At 53.9% G+C, this 21,004-nt stretch overlaps 1 protein-coding gene across 1 annotated transcript in view; it reads left to right on the top strand.

Annotated features, from left to right (window-relative positions):
• The window catches only part of LOC102456078 (uncharacterized), a 32,064-nt gene extending 12,297 nt beyond the window's left edge, over positions 1–19,767 (top strand). Inside the window, exons 3-11 of the mRNA XM_025182202.2 lie at positions 1,414–2,304; positions 3,955–3,998; positions 5,450–5,514; positions 6,651–6,874; positions 8,317–8,576; positions 8,992–9,120; positions 11,965–12,106; positions 17,635–17,676; positions 18,585–19,767. Coding sequence (XP_025037987.2) covers positions 1,428–2,304; positions 3,955–3,998; positions 5,450–5,514; positions 6,651–6,874; positions 8,317–8,576; positions 8,992–9,120; positions 11,965–12,106; positions 17,635–17,676; positions 18,585–18,880 — 2,079 coding nt within the window. The 5' untranslated portion in view covers positions 1,414–1,427 and the 3' untranslated portion in view covers positions 18,881–19,767. The remainder of the gene's footprint in view (positions 1–1,413; positions 2,305–3,954; positions 3,999–5,449; positions 5,515–6,650; positions 6,875–8,316; positions 8,577–8,991; positions 9,121–11,964; positions 12,107–17,634; positions 17,677–18,584) is intronic.
• Positions 19,768–21,004: the final 1,237 nt, after the last annotated feature.

Genomic DNA, 21,004 nt, shown 5'->3' with positions numbered 1-21,004 from the left:
GAGCTGTGCATGGGAGCGGAGCAAACAGCGGTTTTGGTGTGTCCGTGCCCCGGTAGTACAGAAAAATGGGGGGAGGGGCACTGCCTGGAGCTGGGCCAACAGGGAGGAACCGGGATAGGAGAAGCAGGAACGGGGGGAGGATGCAGGGGCTACACTTCTGGGGAGATAGGACCCCTAGCGTGGAGCTCCCACCCCCAAAACTCATTGTGTCCTGCAGAGAGACCCCACCCCCAGCGAATCCCACCACCTCTCTAGACCCCAGGGACAGCCCAGTGCCCCATGATCTCACTGCATCTCCACCCCCTGAGAGACCCCCCCCGACTCTCACCCCACCCCCTGAGAGACCCCCGCCCCCTGACTCTCACCCCACCCCAGAGAGACCCCTGCCCCTCTGACCCTCACCCCACCCCCGAGACCTCCCCCTCTGACTCTCAGCCCACCCCCAGAGAGACCCCCGCCCCTCTGACTCTCAGCCCACCCCCCGAGAGACCCCCGCCCCTCTGACTCTCAGCCCACCCCCAGAAAGACCCCCCCGCCCCTGTGACTCTCAGCCCACCCCCAGAGGGACCCCGCCCCTCTGACCCTCACCCCACCCCCTGAGACCTCCCCCTCTGACTTTCAGCCCACCCCCAGAGAGACCCCCCGCCCCTCTGACTCTCAGCCCACCCCCAGAGAGAACCCCGCCCCTCTCTCACCCCACCCCCGAGAGACTCCTGCTCCTCTGACTCTCACCCCACCCCCAGAGAGACCCCCCACCCCTCTGACTCTCACCCCACCCTCAGAGAGACCCCCGCCCCTCTGACCCTCACCCCACCCCCCGAGGCCCCCCTCTGACTCTCAGCCCACCCCCAGAGAGACCCCCATCCCTCTCTCACCCCACTCCCGAGAGACTCCCGCCCCTCTGACTCTCAGCCCACCCCTAGAGAGACCCCCGCCCCTCTGACTCTTACCCCACCCCCCAGAGAGACCCCCGCCCCTCTGACTCTCAGCCCACCCCCAGAGAGACCCCCACTCCTCTGACTCTCAGCCCACCCCCAGAGAGAGACCCCCCCCTTCAGCCCCATGGAATTGGTATGTTGTTAACTCCTGGGGCAGAGATCTGAGGCCCCTCTCTGTAGTTTCACTGGCTGGCTCCTTGCCCTGTCCCTGACATGCAGTTTGCAATGTGTAATTTGGCCGAGGGACGAGGAAGGACAGTGAAGATTTGGCAGTGCAAGGGGCGAGCTGGTCTATGGACCTTGGGGGGGGGGGGGGGGCGGGTTGGGAAGCCTGAGAAGTGGGGTATATAGATTCTAGCAAATGTCAGTGAAATTACAGACAGGAAGTGGTGAAGGGCTGTTGCACAGCGCCTGTGTTGAGAGAGTTCCGGCTCCGAGCATGAATTTCTCAGCTGCCCTGTCTCCTCTCTGGCAGTTTGAGGAGGTGCCATGGAGAACAAAGTGACCGACCACCTGCACCAGGCCCTGGCTGAGCTGGGGGAGAGTGAGCTGAAGCGATTCAAGGCCAAACTCAGGGACGTGGCCATGACAAAAACATTCGAAAAGAACCTGCAGGAGCAGCTGGGAGGCGCGGAACCGGCTCAGTGGGTGATCAACCACTTTGGGGTGGAGTATGGGGCGGAGGTGACCCTTGAGGCGCAAAAAGCCCCGGAGCACGAAGCCAGTGCAGAGGGGCTTAAGCAAGCCCTCGGGGCTTATGAGGGAAAGTGCAGTGATCACCTAGAGACCATCTCCAGAGTGAGGAATCTGCTGCACCGCACCTTGGGCAGCCTGGGAAAGGAGGAGCTCCGGGTCTTCAAGGCCAAAGTGGCCGAGGTTGAACTGTCAGACACTTCTGTCACCAACCCCCCCATCCCCGGGGGCCGGCTGGAGAGGGCAGAGGTGGCAGAGATGGTGGAGGAGCTCATCAGCCACTACGGGGTGCGCTACGCCTTAGACGCCACCCAGACCGTGCTCAGGGACATGAACCAGGGTGCCCTGGTGGCCGATCTCTTTAGGCTGCAGAGAGCCTACATCAAACAGACCTGGGAGTGGACGGAAGCCCTCTTCAAAGTGAGCGAGCAGCTCATCCAAATCTGGGGCAGCCTGGGGCCGGAGGCGCTTGAGAACTTCCGCATCCAAGTGGCTGAGAGAGACCAGGAGCCAGAATCTAGCCCCATCCCCTGTGATAAGCAGGCGACAGAGGTCACGGAGGAGCTGATCCATGAGTACGGGGAGGAACGCGCCCTGCGGATGACCCAGAGCATCCTGAGAAGCATGAACAGGGCTGCCCTGGCACAGAAACTCATGGAGGCATCTAGGACGGGTAAGAAATTGTTTCCTAAGGAAATCCCCTCTCTCTGTGTCTCCTTTCACGAATGGTTCGGAAAGGCGGGGGTGGGGTGAGAGGTAACAAAGGGCAACCTTAGTTTATTTTAATCCCATCCCTTGTATGACCCCTGAGATGTATCCGACACTGTCATTTCTCCCTCCCCTTCCCCCTGGCTTCACCGCAGTTTTCTTTCCCGGCTCCACATGACAGTTCCCCCATTCCCGACTCTTGAGGTCCCTTTCAGTCCTAGTATTCTATGATTCTATGACCGCTTGTCTCCCCGGGGAAATGTTTCTAGCTTGGGGTAGGTGGCAAAATTTCCCAGTAACAGAGCAAACTGCATGGAGGAGACATGACAAGGTGGGAGACAAAGGGAGAATGCTAGCTGGCTTGCACACCGCCTCCAGTCTCCAGTGCAGGAAGAAGAACGAATCCAGAGAGCAGTGTTTAGGAGGGTGGTTGAGGCCTAAGAAAACAATTCTCTGCTTTTCCAGTCCCAGCAGCAAGAGCAGAGCAAAAGTGTTGGCTGTGGGGGAGCTCCAGACCACTCTACTCTCTCCCAGCAGGGGGCGCTGTAGGGAGGGAGGGGGGAGCTCCCAGCTACTCCATTCCCAGCCTCTCTCAGCAGAGGGCGCTGTAGGGAGGGAGGGGGGAGCTCCCAGCTACTCCATTCCCAGCCTCTCTCAGCAGAGGGCGCTGTAGGGAGGGAGGGGGGAGCTCCCAGCTACTCCGTTCCCAGCCTCTCTCAGCAAGGGGCGCTGTAGGGAGGGAGGGGGGAGCTCCCAGCTACTCCGTTCCCAGCCTCTCTCAGCAGGGGGCGCTGTAGGGAGGGAGGGGGGAGCTCCCAGCTACTCCGTTCCCAGCCTCTCTCAGCAGAGGGCGCTGTAGGGAGGGAGGGGGGAGCTCCCAGCTACTCCGTTCCCAGCCTCTCTCAGCAGAGGGCGCTGTAGGGGGGGGGGAGCTCCCAGCTACTCCGTTCCCAGCCCCTCTCAGCAGGGGGCGCTGTAGGGGGGGGAGCTCCCAGCTACTCCGTTCCCAGCCCCTCTCAGCAGGGGGCGCTGTAGGGGGGGGAGCTCCCAGCTACTCCGTTCCCAGCCCCTCTCAGCAGGGGGCACTGTGGGGGGGGAGCTCCCAGATACTCCGTTCCCAGCCTCTCTCAGCAGGGGGCGCTGTAGGGAGGGGAGGAGCTCCCAGCTACTCCGTTCCCAGCCTCTCTCAGCAGGGGGCGCTGTAGGGAGGGGGGGAGCTCCCAGCTACTCCGTTCCCAGCCCCTCTCAGCAGGGGGCGCTGTGGGTGGGGGAGCTCTCAGCTACTCTGTTCCCAGCCTCTCTCAGCAGGGGGTGCTGTAAGGAGAAAGGGGGGAACGCTCAACTACTCCAGTCCCAGCAGGGGGCGCTGTAGAGAGGGGAGCGCTCCCAGCTACTCCAGTCCTGGCCATTCCCATCCAGATCCCCTAGCCTAGGTAAATGGCCGCTGTATGGGCTGGAGCCCCAGCCCCAGTGGTTGGGGGTTACCAGGAGGCAGCTTGTTCTGTAGCTGCCCCTCTCCTATGACTAGAGAAAGGGCACCAGTTGGCGAACAGTCGCAACCCCATGTTGGAGCCTCATCCCACTGAGCTCATCTGAAGCATCTTCCTTCCCGCAGAGGCTTGGAGAGAGAACCAGTGCGAGCTGTGTCCCAGAGAGAAGGTACGGACAAGTTCTTGCAGGGGATTGCACCAGCTCCTGCTGGGATACTGGTGCCTTGGGACCCAGAGACTGGACGCAGCAATGTCTAGTGGGGTCCTAAATGGCATAAATCTCAGTGATCAGCAGTGGTGTCAGTAATTGCTCCTTGAAGACACCTTTTTTTTTTTTTCCCCACTCCTCTTCCGCCCGTAGACTTAACTCCACTTACTCCTATTGTAGCTGTTCATTCTTCCCCACCCCTGTTCCAGGATCTAGACTAGAGCTTATCCCCGGCTCTGAGACGGGAGTGGGGTCGAGTGGGGACAGGGCTAGAAGTTCGTATTTCTAGCAAGACAGTTTGGAGCCAGGGTGACGTGGCTCAACCAGGCCCGCCAGTGGGGTGGGGATTAAAGGGGCAATTGTACAGGGGCCCAGCATTTCAAAAGACACCCCTTGCTACTTGGCAGTGGTGGCAGACAGAGACTGGGGCCCCTTTGAACAGTCACGGGAATGCCACTCTGTGTGGCTTTGATTGCCGTAGGCCCCGCCCCTTCTGTCCTTGGCCCCGCCCCTTCCAGGGATGCAAAGCTGGGTCCCTCTCCTACCTTGGCCGGTGGTGGCTCAACTCCTTTCCCTTCATGGCACTTGAGCACCTTACCCTGTTGAAGGACGATAACCATGATTTTCAGAATCCCTGGTGGCGGGATGGGAACTCTTGTGTTTTCCACTGAAAACTGATTTTGGCGCCGTGTAGCGCTGAGGCTTCATTAAGCCAACTTGGTATTTCCAGCATGGCAAAGGAGGGTTTTTCCTGCAGCCTTAGGACCCAGGTACACCCAGATTGCCCTTGCTGTTCACACGCTGCCCCAAACCCTGCCACCCTCCTAAGGGAACCATCCATCCCGCTACACTTGGGCACAGAATGGAAGCTGTTACCATACGCTGGGAACCTGGACCTAGAACCCACCAGCCTCCACAAAACTAGCCTCTGCCACCTGAGCTAAAGGCGACTCCCCTGGGCTGGCAGCTGCAGGAGTAGGTTATTTACCCTGCCTGCATCCAGGAGGAAGAGCTGTCTCTCCCTTGTACAGAGCCAAGTGCCTGCGAAGGGGTAGGAGTACCGGGGGGTGGGGGGACAGTATTTCCCTGCTAGAATTTAGCAAGGACTGTTCAGAACTCTGGCCTGCTCTTCCCAGCACCTGGACTCGGGTCTCAAGCATCTGTGTCCCCCACAGAGCCACTGCTGCGGCTGGAGAAAAAATGCTGAGCCTGCCCCTTCACTGACCTCCGGGCCCCAGCAGGGAGTGGGAACAGTTTGTACAGTGGGGTTGCTGGGAGCCACTGAACCAAACTGTCAATGCTGCATATAATGGAAAGCATTTCAAGCCAGGGTGCTTAGATTCCCTCTTTTCTGCCGCTCTCCTGTGGGTCTCCCCATGGGAGCCATGTTAACCCCATGTCCTGTGATCTAGGATCTGCTGGAAGAACTAAACCCGGAGATCATTCAGGGCCCAGAGGGGAGCCTGGAGACGTACAGGTAAGAGCTGGGGTCGGGAATTTGGTGTCACCCCATGTCTGGCAGCACGGGCCAGTTCCTGTTGCACCATGTGCGAGGGATGTAAAGGACTAGTTGACGATCCAATAAGCAAATGCTTGCCAGACAGTCGACAGGATAGTCCACTAGTCGCTCCTCCCGCCCTTGCTGTCTCCATCAGATAGAGGCAGCAGGGCGGGGTGGGGGAAAGAGAATGATACTTAAAAGTGGCAGCGCCACATGGAACGCGAGGTCAGCTGCTCAGCGCGGTGCTGCCACTTTGAAATGCCATGTGGAGCCCGAGATCAGCTGGGGACTCCCCAGCTGAATCTGGGCTCTGTGCAGCATTTCAAAGTGGCAGCACTGCTTGGAGCTCAGGATCAGCTGGGACTCCCCAGCTGACCCCAGGCTCCATGTGGGTGCTTCCGCTTTGAAATGCCAGCGGGCGCTCTTGTACATTTCAAATGCGGAAGTGCTTGTCGATTAGTCAGTGGAAATTCCAGCGACTACTCGACTAGTACATTCATCGCTACTTAACAGCCCTGCTGTGTGCGGCACCCCACCCGATGGCTCATTCGGACTTCATGGCTGGACGGCTGCCGCGGGGAAACGCCGACAGCAAGGCACTGTACAGTGTGTAACCCACACGGCTGCTCCATGGCCCGGTTATTGTGGAGAGCCTGTTAGGAGGTTTTGTGCCTACAAGCCATAGAGGGACCCGTAGATGCTGTTAAAACAAGGACGGGAGCATCTGGGGGTCCGGGACAGAGCTGCCGAGTAGGGGCTGGAAGTCAGGACTCCTGGGTTCGGTTGGCCGGTTCTTTCTCTGGCTCATGGGGCGATTGAGGCAAGTCCTCACTGTGCCTCTGTGCCTTAGTCTTCCGGTCTGTAAAATGGGGGGATGGGGAGAGTTGTGGCTTCAGTCCCAACTGCCAAGGCATTTGGGATCCTGAAATGGCAATTCCTTGACAAAGGATAAAGTTTAAGAGTTGGGGGTTTATAAATAGAACAAAGAATTGGTGTAACCCCCGGGCTAGGCCAAGCAGGAGGGGAAGCACCCGAGTTAAACCAGGAGATGGGCTGGTTCCAGCTAACATTGACTCTTTACTCCCCTTTCTCTTTTGCCCTGTGACATGCAGAGTTCACATCCCCCGGGCAGGCGCCTACCGCTGCCCTAAAACCAAACTCAGATTCGAGGTGAGGGCAGCCGTGACCATCTGCTATGAATACAGCTCCTGGGATCAGTATCTGCCTGCCCAGGCGGCTCAGCAGAGGATGGTGGCCGGCCCCTTGTTCAACATCCAGGTGGACCAGGATGGGGCCGTGGCGGCCGTTCACCTCCCGCACTTCCTGTGCCTCGCAGGTATGGCCGGCGGGTGGCACTCGACCCGCTGAGCGGGCTGGGGGGCGCGGCTCCTGGGGAAACCTCAGGCACTTTGTGCCTAGACATCTCCGATCTGCAGCACCGGGATGGGACCCGACACCCACGGGGACACTACCCAAAGAAGAACCTTTCCCTCCTCCTTCCCGATCTCGGCAAGAGGGCCTGCCCAGGGGACAGGACTGGAGGATCCTGTAGGGATGTCAAATCCCATGTAATTAGTTAACTGGTTAAACGTGCTAAGTGTAACCGGATAAATGGGGCGGGTGGTGGAGCTCCAACCCAGCTGGAGCGCCCCTGCCTGTGGTGCACTGGGGCCGGGCATGTCTGGCCAGGGGTGCTCCAGCCGGGATGGAGCGGCCCCACGGAACTGGAGCAGCGCCCCCTGGTTAAGGGGTGAGGCTCGCCGGTTAACCATCCACATCCCGACTGGGGAGGAGCCTGGCGCTGTCCCTGGCCTTACCTGTAGTGGCCCATGTGTGCCTGGGAAGGGGGATGTGGTGGCAAATTTGCCCCACAAAGTCACGCAGCCCAAGCAGGCACATATAGGGTTGCCAGGAGTCTGGTATTCACCCGGACAGTCCGGTATTTTTTGCCTCCTGTCTGGTTAAAAAAAAAAAATTCAGAGCAGGAGGTGAAAATGCCGGGTACCTGGCAACCCTACAAACACTCGGCGCCCGGCCTCCCCGCCACCCCCCTGAGTTCCCTCCAGCCCTCAACACCCGCAGCCCCCATGCTTACCTGGTTCCCCAAGGCTGCTAGCACAAAATGGCTGCTGGCCAAAAGACCTAGGGGAAGCAATGCTTTCCATGGGTCTTAGTGCTCAACTGTTCTCCTGTTCCTATCCCTACACTCTTTTTTTTTTTTTTTTTTTGGTCTCGTCTTCCCTCCCCCCCCCCCTTTTTTTTCCTCCAGAATTTTTTCGGGGGTGGGGGTTGGTATTTTTGTTTTAATCATCTTACAACCCTAGGCACAAAGGTGGGGGAGGGATAGCTCAGTGGTTTGAGCATTGGCCTGCTAAACCCAGGGTTGTGAGTTCAATCCTTGAGGAGGCTATTTAGGGCAAAAATTTGTCAGGGATGGTACTTGGTTCCCTTGTGAAGATGGGGAACTGGACTCAATAACCTTTCCAGGTCCCTTCCCATTCTAGGAGATAGGCAATCTCCATTAGTTTTTTAATTTTAAAGGCATTGAGCTGAGTGCACAGCCCAGGCTTGCTCTCTGCTAGCCCCCATGTCCTTGTCTGGGACCCAGGAGTGCTAACTCCCTGCTGCTACATCCCACCCGCCCCCATGCTCCTCCCAGGCCCAGGAGTCCCCAGTGCCTGTCCTTAGCTATGAGCATGAGACATGTCCGCCTCCGGGGCAGAAAGGGGGCCTGAGACGGCAGGCTGGGAACTCCTTGTGACTGTCCCCTATGGGCAGGGGGCGAGATCTCCCTCTTTCAGATGGAGATCGCCCATTTTGTTGGCGGGGAGATGCTCCTGGAGAAGCCGGCGCGGGTGAGGCACTTCCATGCTGTGCTGGAGAACCCCCACTTCTCCCCCCTGGGCGTGCTTTGGAGACTGATCCGGTCGAAGCGACGCGTTTGTATCCACTCGCTGGTGCTGCTGTACCGGGCCCGCAGGGCTGCAGACATCACCCTCCACCTCTACCTCCTCCCCGACGACCGCTCCGTGGTACAGGTGACTGAGAATCCACCCACAGCCACAACGGGGGCGGGGGAATTGGAGCCACCGGCTGCCACGGGGAAGGGAGGGGCATGTCCTAGCAGGGAAAGCAGGTCTTGTGCCACAAGTGACCAGCTGTGCAGAATGACATGTGACACATTCACACTGTAACCAGGTGGGCTGATTGGGGCTGGTGGGGGTGTAGCTAAGCGCTTGCCTGGACTAACTTTAAAACTCCACCTGTCTCAAGAGCTCAGTGTCTGCCCAAAGGCTGTGCTGACGCCATGTCCCCGCACATCTCTTCTGTTTACTGCAAACCAGCCCTCCTACCCCCCACAACCAGGCTGGCGCAAGAAAGGAAAACTGGCCTTGGCTTTGTGTGTTTTTCTGTCCATCTCTCCTAGAAGTGACTGTGTTTGGATTTTCACAGGCGGTAGAAGAGTATGAGAAGAAATGCCAGTCGTTTCAGGTGCCCAAGCCGCCTCTGACCAAGCCACTACATTACGGGGCATATTACCGCACCACCTCTAACTCACCCAACCTAGAGATAAAACCTAAGGTAACTGAGATTTGGAGGTTTGCAGCCATTATCTATCCACCATATCTACAGCTGTCAGTCCAGTATGTCTAACAGCCTACGGTGTGGAACTGTAGTTATGCTGTGTTCACCGTGCCATTCATTGCAGTCGGAAGACAGTTTTTGATAAACACAAATATTGCTCATTTACACAACTGGAGGATTAACTTCATTGTTGAACTCCAATTGTTATCCCTTTGCATTTCCATCGGAATTCCTCCGAAATTACTCTGAGACACATGGACTTCCTGAAAAAAATCCTACCGCTGGAAGGCAAGCGTGTATCTGCCAAAACTTGAGATCTAGTCTTTAAAAAGAAAAATAAGCATTTAAAGTGGTGTTACGCACTGCATTTCGATGGGGCTGCAGTCACATTGACCAGCTGTTTCAAGCTTTTCCCCCTCCCCTGTTGTTGTGTAAAATACCCTGAGAAACAGGAAGAAACTGACCGTGATCTCAGGGCAGAGTCACCCCTTCCCATCATCAAAATCATGAGGCGTTCACTCAGAATAACTGGAAGGGGACTGAAGCGCCTCACAAAATGACTCCACAACTAGCAGATAGGAAGTAGCTGACGCCTGCCCAGTTTGGCAGCTGTGGAAAACCCAAAGGTGGTTTGCCTGCCGCAGGAGTGAAGACGCCTTTGGCAGTTGTTGTTTTTTTATTGTTCCACTTGAGGGGTGGTGTTTGCGTTAGTGGGAGATGCGCTCCTTGGCGGTGAGTGGCTTTTCCCGCTGTTTCCGAAGAAAAGTGTCATTCAGCCGCCTTTCTTCCTGTTGCGGATCCCGGCCAGGCTCCACGGGCTTTGGGTGGTTTTGCTGTCAGCATCAGTCACACCTGATAGTCAACCTGTGGAACTCCTTGCCAGAGGATGTGGTGAAGGCGAAGACTTTAACAGGGTTCAAAAAAGAGCTAGATAGATTCATGGAGGTTCAGTCCATCAATGACTATTAGCCAGGATGGGTAGAGATGGTGTCCCTCGCCTCTGTTTGTCTGCAAATGGGTGATAGAGTAGGGATCACATGAGAATTACCCGTTGTGTTCTCTCCCTCTGGGGCAACTGGTATTGACCGGGATACTGGGCTAGATGGACTGTTGGTCTGCCCCAGTATGGCCGTTCTTACATTCTTAATTACTTGTGCTCATCCTTGGAGTTCGTTTCTTAGCACAGTTACATTTCCTGGCGGGTCTAGTTTCATAGCATTGTTGACGCTTTCTGACCTGAGCAGCCAGGGCTGAGCGTGAGGCCCTGGGGTTGTGCCGCTGGAAGCTGGTACCCGGGGCAGCCAGGTATTTCTCTGAGGCAGTTCCGCGTATTTGCAAAGAGCAAACAGTCTCCTGCTGCTCTGACAGTCTGTGAAGCGAGAAGGGCCGTCCTTCGGATTTATGGGGCCCGACGCAGTCTCTTAAACCGGTGCCCCTGTGCCTGATGGCAGCTGGGGGAGATGGTTTTTTAGCGCTGTGGTTTTATAATCTTTTCAACAACACACGCATGAAATATTTTTAAAACAAATTTTCTAACTCAGGTTCTGTCGATGCACACGGTAAATTCAGAAACTGACAGTACGTCCCTGGGGCTGGCAAATGCCTGTTAAGTAGCTGCATTGCCACTTGAATGGCTCTTTCCCCAGTGCAGGGTGCTGCTAATAGCTTGGGCAGGCTTTTATAGTTTTAAGTCAACTAGCTCCTCTCCGGAGGAACAGAGCCACAGGACAGGGAAGGGAAGAGGCAAATGGGTGGGCATTAAGACCCAGCAGTGCCCCAAATTTTCAGGTGCCCTACGCCGCTGTGTATTCTGTGCATGGGCGAGGATGACGCTGATAAGGAACCAAAAAACCTCCCCAGGCCTCTCTAGACTTAAGGGTCTCTCTTAAGCTCAGTGTTTCGCAAATGGGCCCCAGATGGGTCGCAATCCCATTTTCATGGGGTCGCCACTGTTGACTGAGACTAGCTGAGGCCCAGGGCCAAAGCCGGAGCCTTCCCGTCTGGGGCTGATGTCTGAGGGCTTCAGTCCTGGGTAGCAGGGCTCAGGTTCCAGGCCCCCTGCCTCAGGTTGAACTCCGTGGGCTTCCTCTTTGACCTCCCCCCATCCAGAGCAGGGGCTCAGGTTAGACTTTGCCTCCCCCTCCTGACCCAGGGTAGCAGGACTCAAACTGCCTCAGGCTTCGGTCTCCCTCCCCCGCCCACTCCTCCAGGGTCATGAAGTAATTTGTGTTGTCAGAAGGGAACTGAAGTGCAATTAAGTTTGAGAATCTTTTCCACAACTCCCCCCCCCCGCCCCGCCCACACACACACACACACACACACACACACACACACACACAACTTAGCAAGTACCTCACGCCCTTCTACTGGCCACACCGGGAATTATCTCAGTTCATGGACTGTGCTGCCTTCTGGCCCATCTCTCACTCAATATCATTCTGCTTCACTCTCTCCCCCATCTCTCTCACCGAAGAGGGTAGCTGCGGCAGTGTGTGAGGGTGGGTTTGTCCGCCGACCCTGCGTGCCCCTCAGAGTTGGCAAGTACATACTCAGGGGGCTGTCCCCTCCCCGCCATTTGCCTTGCTGTGGTTTCCTTCTGGTTTTACCCACTCGCAGGAGCCAATAGTCCCTTCATGGTGGATGAAGCCATCCTTGTCCCTCCAATTTTTCACAGGGCCCCCTGGGGATGAAAAGTGGGTGGCACGGTCACCGTGCGCTGCAGTGGTTAGTGATTCACGAACACCCGCTTCACGGGAAATTCCCGTTGCTTTGTTCACGTGTGCCCGGCTGGCTCGGGGACCCTGGTGAACTCACCGGAGGTGAAAATTGTCTTCCCCACAGGATCTGGAGTTCCAGCGCAGAGGCCCAGAGAAGCATCAGTCGTACACTGAAGTGTACATCCAAAGATTGGAGGAGTGCGTGGAGCTCAGCTTGAGAGAGAGAGACCAGGAGGAATCTGTCTGGGACGTCACGCTGAGGCCAGGTAGGGGCCGGGGAGAGGAGTCGTCCTTTGCACACAGGAGGCCTCTCCCAGGGGTTTAAAGTGCGCCCCACGACACAGCACACGGATCAGCGCTGTGTCAGATTTTGGGAGGGGAGGGGCAACTGTGCCCATGAATCCTGCGGCTATTGTCTACTGCATCAGTAGGCCACAGTCACCTAAAAACTAACCCCAAAGTAGCCCAGTCTAATTATTTAAACAATGTTTTAATTAAGGCAACAGTCTATACCTTTAAACTGAAGCATTCTCTGGGGCAGGGGTGGGCAATCATTTTTTGCTGGAGGCCACTTCAGAAATTTTCAAAGTGGCCCCGGGCCACACCAGAAGGGGCAGAGACAGGGTACTTCCAGGCTTCCCCACCCCCAGACCAGGTTTGGTCTGGGGGTGGGGGGACACCTCTGCCCCCCCACCCCAGGGTTCTCCTAGGTGCCCATGCCCCTGGCAGTGGGAGGAGACTTTGTGCGCTCCCTGCCCCCAAGCCAATCAGAGCTTTGCCAGGAGTGCGCACAGTCTCCTGGCTGGGCAGAGGAAACTTTGTGCGCTTCTCCCAGGCCCTAATTGGCCTCGGGGAGGGGGAGTAGCAGGGCCTCCGCAGGGCAGACCAACCCGCTTGGCCCGCGGAGGCCCTATTGCCCACCCCTGCTCTAGAGTATAATTCAACGATGGATGTTAGCAGCATAGATCTATAACCAGGGGAACCAACAGCCTCCCTGGGCAAGTTGTGGGAGAGCCTGGCTCCCGCTCCCAGAAAGGGTGGGGCCCCAGGTGGAGGAGGTGGGGCCTCAGGTGGAGGAGGTGGGGCCTCAGGTGGAGGAGGTGGGGCCCCAGGTGGAGGGCGCGGAAAGGGGCGGGGCAACCAGCCCTGAGTGCCACCCGGAACACAACACACCAGCCCCCAGGCAGTCCACGGTGCCGCCTGGAGTGTGGCACAACCCCGCAACCCTCAGTGCTACCCGGTGTGCAGTTCATTGCTCCAGCAGTGATTTAAAAGGCCCAGGGGGCTCCGTCTGCTGCTGTCTCTCTTGAATCGCTTGGCCTGGGGCAATTGCCTTTGTGTTCTGCCCGGCCGGCAGGCCTACCCACAACAGCCACATCATCCAAAGTGTTCGGATTGGCTCGGGGTTATGTTCCCTGAAGGGTTTGTACATGTAGTTGTGATACATACAAAGGATTCTGCTGGAAGGAGGTTTCTGGCGTGTGGCTGTAAGGATCTGAGAGAGCAAACGTCACTGCCGTGAAATGCACTGATCGGACTCAAGCTTGCAAGATTCTGCCATCCTTGGAAATGTTAAACAGAAAGTACAGCGGGAGATAAGAATATTTACCAGCTGGAAGAGGAGATAGAGTAGAAAGCCGCAAGCTGGCAGCTTGAGGGTAGGAGTTATAGGGTAGCAGCTCCTTCGAAGGTATCTGGGAAAAGGTCCTAGAATCCCCTCTCTGGGGACATTTGGTAAAATCCAGGCCTGCACAGAGGAATCGGTGTTTCTGTGTGTCAGTCTATGGACCTGCCCCAAAACCCATCAACAACACAGGAAAGAGGCCCTCAGACAAGTGGGACTAGAGGGTAGAAAAATGGCCACGCTGGGGTCTTGCCATTCACTGCACCGTTAGAAAGTTGGAAAGAGATGGCAAGTTTTAATTGTAATTTAAGCAATATGTGTGGGGCTGGAAGGTCATGCTTGCTCCTTCACAGCAGGAAAAGATGACAGGTTTTTTATTCTGCTGCACCTCTTCTTGCAGCCAGGCGGTGCTTTACTTTCCCCGTTTATCTAAATGTAGATGCTGAAAAAGAATCAGTTCTACAACGTATAAATCCTTTCACTTTCGATGTCCGAACACTCCGATGTTTGGGTTTCAAACACTGCCCAGGAATCTTGGTCGAAGAACTATTTCCAGGCAGATGCACAGCCTTTTCCAAAGTTTTGGGAACCCTTTTTGTAGCCTGTGATTATGAACTTGGCTTTCCTTTTTAAAAAAGCTATAGGTGCTGGAAGTAGGGAAGCTGGGAGTGTAGCATCCCCAGGCTTGAAGTGAGGGCATGGGCTCTAGAAAGTATTCCTGGGCATGATACTTTTGGAGATCTTTCTAATTCAGCATGACAGACATTTTCAGATGATGTGTTGTCACGTGATCTTTCAGCACACACAAATGAGCTGATGCTAAATTACAGGGGTTAAGATGAACACTTAAAATAGGGATGTCTGAATTTAACTGTTTAATTGATTATCTTATCTGTTTCCGTTGCGTTAAACTCTTCTGCCCCGCAGGCGCGTGTGGGCTCCTGACCTCCTGGGGAGCCGGCGTGCTGTGAGCTCTGCAGGATAAGCCTCATACTGCAGATTATGTGGTGTGGGGCGGGAGCCAGCTCCCTGGGAGCCGGTTTATGCACACTGGCTCCCTGCACTGGGGGCTCTGCAAATAGAAGGCTGCAGGGGGGCACCCCTCCCGCATTCTTCCCTCCCTAGTCCCACCTGGCCAAAAACGGTTAACCATATAACCACTAGGATTTTTAGTACTTACACAGTTATTTTTTTAAACCTTTTTTTAATATCTCTAATATAAAAGTTTGGTAAGTAGTATCAGAAACAAAAGTATGTGCATTAATTAACAAATGAAGGGGGAATGAAATTAATGACAGCTCAAAATTAACTGAGGTACCAAACTTAAAAAAAGTCTTTAAAAAAGTCACTCTATAGAGTGTAATGAAATGCGAGATGTTAGCAGCATGGATCTTGAATACGTTTTGGGTTACTAATTGTTCAGATTGGTTTGAGTCCATGAGCATGGAAGGGTTTCTAGAAATAGTTGTAATAAATAGAATTAAGTTGGAAGGATTTGACAGAGTAAACATTACTTCAGTGACATTCATGGATGATAATTTTGTGAGACTTTGCCACCCCCAGAATATTTGAGTCGGTAAATAAGAGCTAAGATTACTTACCAATTGGAAGTGGAGATACAGTTAGTATAATGCAGACAGGCGGAACTTGAACCTACGGCCTTGAGAGCTCAGTGCATGAACCTCTACCGCTTGAGCGAAAAGCCAGCTGGTGCTCAGATAAGGCTGTAGAGTAAACTAAGTCTCTCTCCCTGTAGTGGTCTAAGTCAGTGTTTCTCAACCTTTTGTTTATAAAGTACCCCTTTAAAACAATTGTAAGTACCCCCGGTACCTACAGTTTTCAGACCCACTCAATTTTTTTCTACCATTGCAACACATTTGTTTAAACAATTTAATCATAGCCGGGCAGGCGATGAAATTTTTGGGTGTAAAAATTTCAAAAATAATCAAGCACTGTCAAACTTAGAACAAAAATTCAGTTTTCTCTAAATTTCAGTTGTGTTGAATTTCTTCTCTCGAGTACCCCTACGGGTATTTGTACCACTGGTTGAGAAACATTTTGCTCTAAGTGCCACTCCCTGGGACAGTGAACCACACCTAGTAGGTACATGGTTAAAATGGTTCCTTGTCTCTGTATCTGCGCAGATAACGGAGCAGCAGCTTCTCAAAAGGTATTCGGGGGGGGGGGGGGATGGGGTCTTGAAACGTGCAGCCCTAGGGAGATTTGGGAAGATCAAGGCATGCACATAGGAATCAGTTTATCTGGCGCTACCTGGTAACCTGAGTCACACCCCATTGCAGGCAAAGGAAAGACTCGCAGACAAAGGGATGACATTGCAGAATAAATGGACTCACTGGGGTATTGCCACCCCCTGGAAAAAAACGGGAGCGTTTTGAGTGAGATTTAAGCAATATTTGTGGCGTGAGGGCGCGTGTTGGTTTCTTGGCAGCAGGGGAGGGTCTCAGGTGGTTGTTCCACTCCGGGGCAGCATCCCCCTTGCCCTGTATCTGCTGGGGTCACAAGGGGCTTGCTCCAGCTGGAGGAACACACCTACAAAGATGAACAGCAGGTGAGGAGGAAATCTGCAGAAAGCCTCTTGCGACCTAGGCCCCAAGCGCCCTTCCTTCCTGTTCGCTGCAGAGCCGTGCATTGGAAAAAAAAAAGTGCTGCAGAAGCTCCCAGCCCGGCTGTCGGTTCTACCCGATGCACTTCTGCAGCGCTATTGGCTGAGCCAACAATAGCCAACCCAGAGCCGGGAGGAGGGACAAAAGAGGAGCCTGCTGGCAGATGGAGGGAGAAGGCAGAGGAGTGAGCAATGTTGCTCCCAGCTAGCTGTAGAAAGGCAGGGAGGGAGGGGGCTCTGGCATCCCCCACCCCTTTGTACTCCCCTTGTCTGTCTCCACCTGCTACCGCTTGTCTCTATTTAGATTGCAAGTTCTTTGGCGCGGGGACTGTCTCTGTTTTCTGTACAGCACCTTGCACAGCAGGGTGGTTAGAGCTATGGTAATACCAACCTTAAACAATCCTCCTCTTTATTCACGGCCTCAGGGGACATCTCTTCCATGTCTTTTCTTCCCCACCCACAAAGCGGGAGGGGAATGCAGGCAAACCCTTTTACAAAGGTCTCCGAACCTTTTTAAAAGCAGGGGCTTGGAAAGCTGGGAACCTCAAATCGGTAGCCTCTGCAGAATGCCCAAGATTGAGAGTAGCGTAGCTGGAGGAGAACTTTGCTTCAGCTCTGCAGAGCTTAACAGATTTTCTGAACTGAAGCTGGAACCTTTCTGAAGAATGTAAAACAGCAAGTTGTGTATCGTTCCGTGGTAAAGATGTGAGCTGTCCTACCTGAACCAGCTGCTTACTGTAATAAGTTTATGATCAGTTTGAGTTAATTAGAGCACAGTGAATGGTACAGGGCAATGTTCCCTGTAATGTTTTCCATCCATGTGTGGAATAAATTTTGTTGTGTGCACCAAAGCATGTGCAAATGTGCACCACCAATATAAACATATGCTGTCAGCTGTCGGTGTTCTGCTTATCAGCTCGATGGCATTTGAATCTCTCCTGGATAGCTGCACAAGCGCTCAGCTTACAGGAAACCCTGGTACGGGTGGGAGGGGAATTCATGACTATTGGTTTCATTCTCAGAATGAACTTTGATCTAATTTTACTCATGAACTTTTCACATACCTCTTCCACAGGTGCAGGGTTGCTTGAGGTTTAGTAGCAGGAATACAATAAAAGTGCAGAGTCCTAGTCTCATGGAGAGCATCTTTCATAGTATAACTTCAATTGCATTGTTGTGTCATGTATTGATTTATTTGAAATGAATTAATTGCTCTAGTCATCCAATCAGGGAACAGAATCCATGCCATGTGACTGAGGGAACTCTGAATTGTAGTTTGAACTTCAAAACGGTTAAATACCCGATGTTCAGAGACCTCTTGGTGGGCCACTGCCAGGGAGAGGAAACGTGTCAGAAAAGCCCAGCAATGATGGAACAGCGGCACACACAGAAAAAGAAGCAGAATCTGATAAATAACCAGTTCGTTGTCGAATTATCCTCTCGGCTCCCAAGATCACAGGCCGCACAGCCATGCAACTGGATCAGCCCTTCGGATCTGCACGCAGCCAGTCTGATGACTGAATCTCCCTTTTTCTCCCCTCTTCCAGGTGATGTGAAGCCTCCCACAGTGTCAGCTGAAGTGCCCGCAGGTAAGTTAGCCCCAGGGTCTGTAGGGACTTTTTTGCAGAAATCAGAGTGGGGAAAGATCAGTCATTGGCCCAGTGGTGGGACTAGGAAGAGAACTGGTGTCCCAAGTTCCCTCTTCTAACCAATCCACCCCCGCTCCGCCCCACTTACCCTCCGTGCACCAGAACCGCAGATGGCAAGGCCCGAAGGGAGGGTGGAGATCGTCCAGCCGGGTTTCCTGGGTAACAGAACTGCCCCGCCCCCCTTCCACATGGGAGTCTGGGTTCCCAGGCCCCACTGCTCTGGCCCCACGACCCCACTGTTCCCTTGTCCTGTGCCAAGCGCGGAACCTCACCCTCCTGCCCTCTCCCCCCCCCCCCCCCCCCCGAGCCGCATACAGACCCACAGAGCCCCAATTCCCAGGGACTTTTCAGCTTAGGTAAGAGACGACTAAGGGAGAATATGATAGAGGTCTATAAAATCATGGGTGGTGTGGAGAAAGTGAATAAAGAAGAGTTATTTACTCCTTCCCATAACGTAAGAACTAGGGGTCACCAAAAGAAATTAAAACAAACCAAAGGACGTATTTCTTCATGCAGCACAGTCAATCTGTGGAACTCCTTGCCAGAGGATGTGGTGAAGACCTGGACTTTAACAAGGTTAAAAAAAGAGCTAGATAAGGTCATGGAGGGTAGGTCCCTCAATGGCTATTAGCCAGGATGGATAGGAATAGGATCCCTCGCCTCTTTTTGTCAGAGGCTGGAAATGGGTGACAGGAGAGGGATCACTGGATGTTTGTCTTTTCTGTTCACTCCCTCTGGGGCACCTGGCATGGCGACTGTCGGAAGACAGGACACAGGGCTAGGTGGACCTTGGTCTGACCCGGTGTAGCCGTTCTTATCACTCTGTGCTTTGCTACCCAATGCTCTAGGGGCCAACACAAAGAAGACAAGGAGAGATCACCTGGTGGAAACTTTAAAAGACCTCAGAGAGATGGAGCTGAAGGAGTTCAAGAGCAAACTGACTGACACTAAATTGCAGGAGGGTTACACCCAGGTACCGCGAGGTCCCCTGGAGAAAGCAGAGAGTGTGGAGGTTGCTGAGCTGCTGTTCAGACACTATGGACAGGCCTATGCCACGAAGGTGGCCATACAAGTGCTGGAAGCCATCAACCAGAGACAGCTGGCAGAGAGACTCCAAAGGGCAGCGGGAGCTGGTTGGGAATGAGCCAGGAAGGAGAGAGCTGGTCTCTCCCTAAAGAGGGGCCTCACCCCGTCCATCTCTTCTCCTTCCGTGTTCTGCTGCTTCTGTGCCCAGGATCAACTGCTCTCACTGTCTGTGAGCAGCAACCCTCGGCTTTGGAGTCTTTCCTTTTCACGCGTTCTCTGACCCATTTGTCTCAGCAGTGACGCCCTCACTGTTTCATCCCAGGAGCAATCAGACCAAACAGGACAGTCCTGTGTCATCACAGGAGATCCCGAAGCATCTGGCTAGTCCAGCTTGCTGTCGGAGAAAGGGGCAAAAACCACCCAGAGGCTAACGGAGCATTAGTCTGCCCTTGCGGGAAGTTTTGGCCCAGCTTTCTGTGACCAAGTGGAAATGTTTTTAATGTTTTCTCTGAACACGTGTGGGTGTGCCTCAGTTTCCCCCCATGCGTTACTCATGTGAAAGAAACCTGCATTTCTAATGTAAGAAGCAAGCAGAAAAATATTTAACTCTCTCCCCTGCAAGCATCCCGCTCATCCCTTCTTTGTTCATCACCAAGCAGCAAAGGCACAATGCTGCCCCGGTTATTTTAATTGCAGGACACTTCAGGAGAGCGACAGGCGCTGGCGATGCGTGTGCAGTCAAGCGTGTAAAAGACAGGCAGCCTTGATCTGGACCCCCTCTATCTCCGGCTGCGGCCATCACAAGTGACTCTTGGATGGGTCTGCGGTGGCTCTTTGCCACACATGATATTGAAATGCTGGGGCTGTGTCTACGCTCGCGGCTTCTTGCGTGAGAAATATGCAAATGAGGCTAAGCGTGGAATATCGCTGAGCCTCATTTGCATACCTAATGAGCCACCATTTTGCAGAAGAGGCTCTCGCGCCAGAAGGCGCTGTCTACACTGCCCCTTCTTGCGCAAGAAAACCCCTCTTGCGCAACGCCGTTATTCCTGAAAATAATCAGCGTAGCAGCATTGCGCAAGAGGGGTTTTCTTGCACAAGAAGGGGCAGTGTAGACAGCTCCTTCTGGTGTAAGAGCCTCTTCTGCCAAAGTGGTGGCTCATTTAGGTAGCAAATGAGGCTCAGCAATATTCCACGCTTAGCCTCATTTGCATCTTTCTCACGCAAGAAGCCGCGAGTGTGCACATAGCCTGGAAGGCTGTGTCTACACTGGCACGATCTCGCGCAAAAGCGTCCACTCTTGTGCGAAAACTTGCTGCCTGTCTACACTGACCGCGTGTTCTTGCGCAAGTAAACTGACGTTCTAATGTATGAAATCAGGGCTTCTTGCGCCAGAACTCTGCCGCTGCCGCTCAGGGATAAGCCCTTTTGCGCAACTGTTCTTGCACAAGAGGCCAGTGTAGACAGGCAACATGAATTTCTTGCACAAGAAAGCCCTATGGTTAAAATGGCCATCAGAGCTTCCTTGCGCAAGAGAGCGTCTACACTGGCAAGGATGCTCTTGCGCAAAAGCACATCCCAGTGTAGACGCTCTCTTCTGGAAGAGTTTTTGCAGAAGAACTCTTCTGCAAAAGAGTTTTTCTGTGAGAATGCACCAGTGTAGATGTAGCCTAAAGGTTTATTACTAAAAGAAAGAAAAACCTGAGAGTAAGGTTGTTAAGGAGAATACATTACATGCATCGAATCACCCAGTTCTCGATACAGGCTCTCAGCAGAGATGTTATAAACTGTTATCTTAAAAGCCTCTGGTGTACATCCTATGACAGGATGGGTCCACAGTTCTTCCCTGCTCTCTGTCCCTCGCAAGGCTGCATCGGGGATCAGGAGCTGAACTGAAGACAAGATGGAGTCTGCCTCATGTCATTTTATATCCATGCCTGGTCTTTTCCAAGCTGGAGCAGGTCACATGACCCAGTGACCTATCCAAGTGTCCCAAGTCAGCAATCATGATGCTGGCTGGTTTGCAGGTGTGCATTTGCCTCTGAGAACCTAGCTAATTAGCATAGTCACTGACTGGCCATTAACACAGAGTACATATTTATAACTCCACAAGCAGATATCACACAAGTACATGAATAACATACATAACATCAGTAGAACAGACGCTTTCATTTGACATCTCACATGGCCCACTTTGTACAGACTTTTGGGACAAACATTCCCCACCCCTATGGGTGCAGCA

This window comes from Pelodiscus sinensis, chromosome 4, assembly GCF_049634645.1.
Source record: "Pelodiscus sinensis isolate JC-2024 chromosome 4, ASM4963464v1, whole genome shotgun sequence".
Lineage (NCBI taxonomy): Eukaryota > Metazoa > Chordata > Testudines > Trionychidae > Pelodiscus > Pelodiscus sinensis.
The sequence above is the reverse complement of the archived record's forward strand: the minus strand, read 5'-3'. Positions and strand labels throughout refer to the sequence as shown.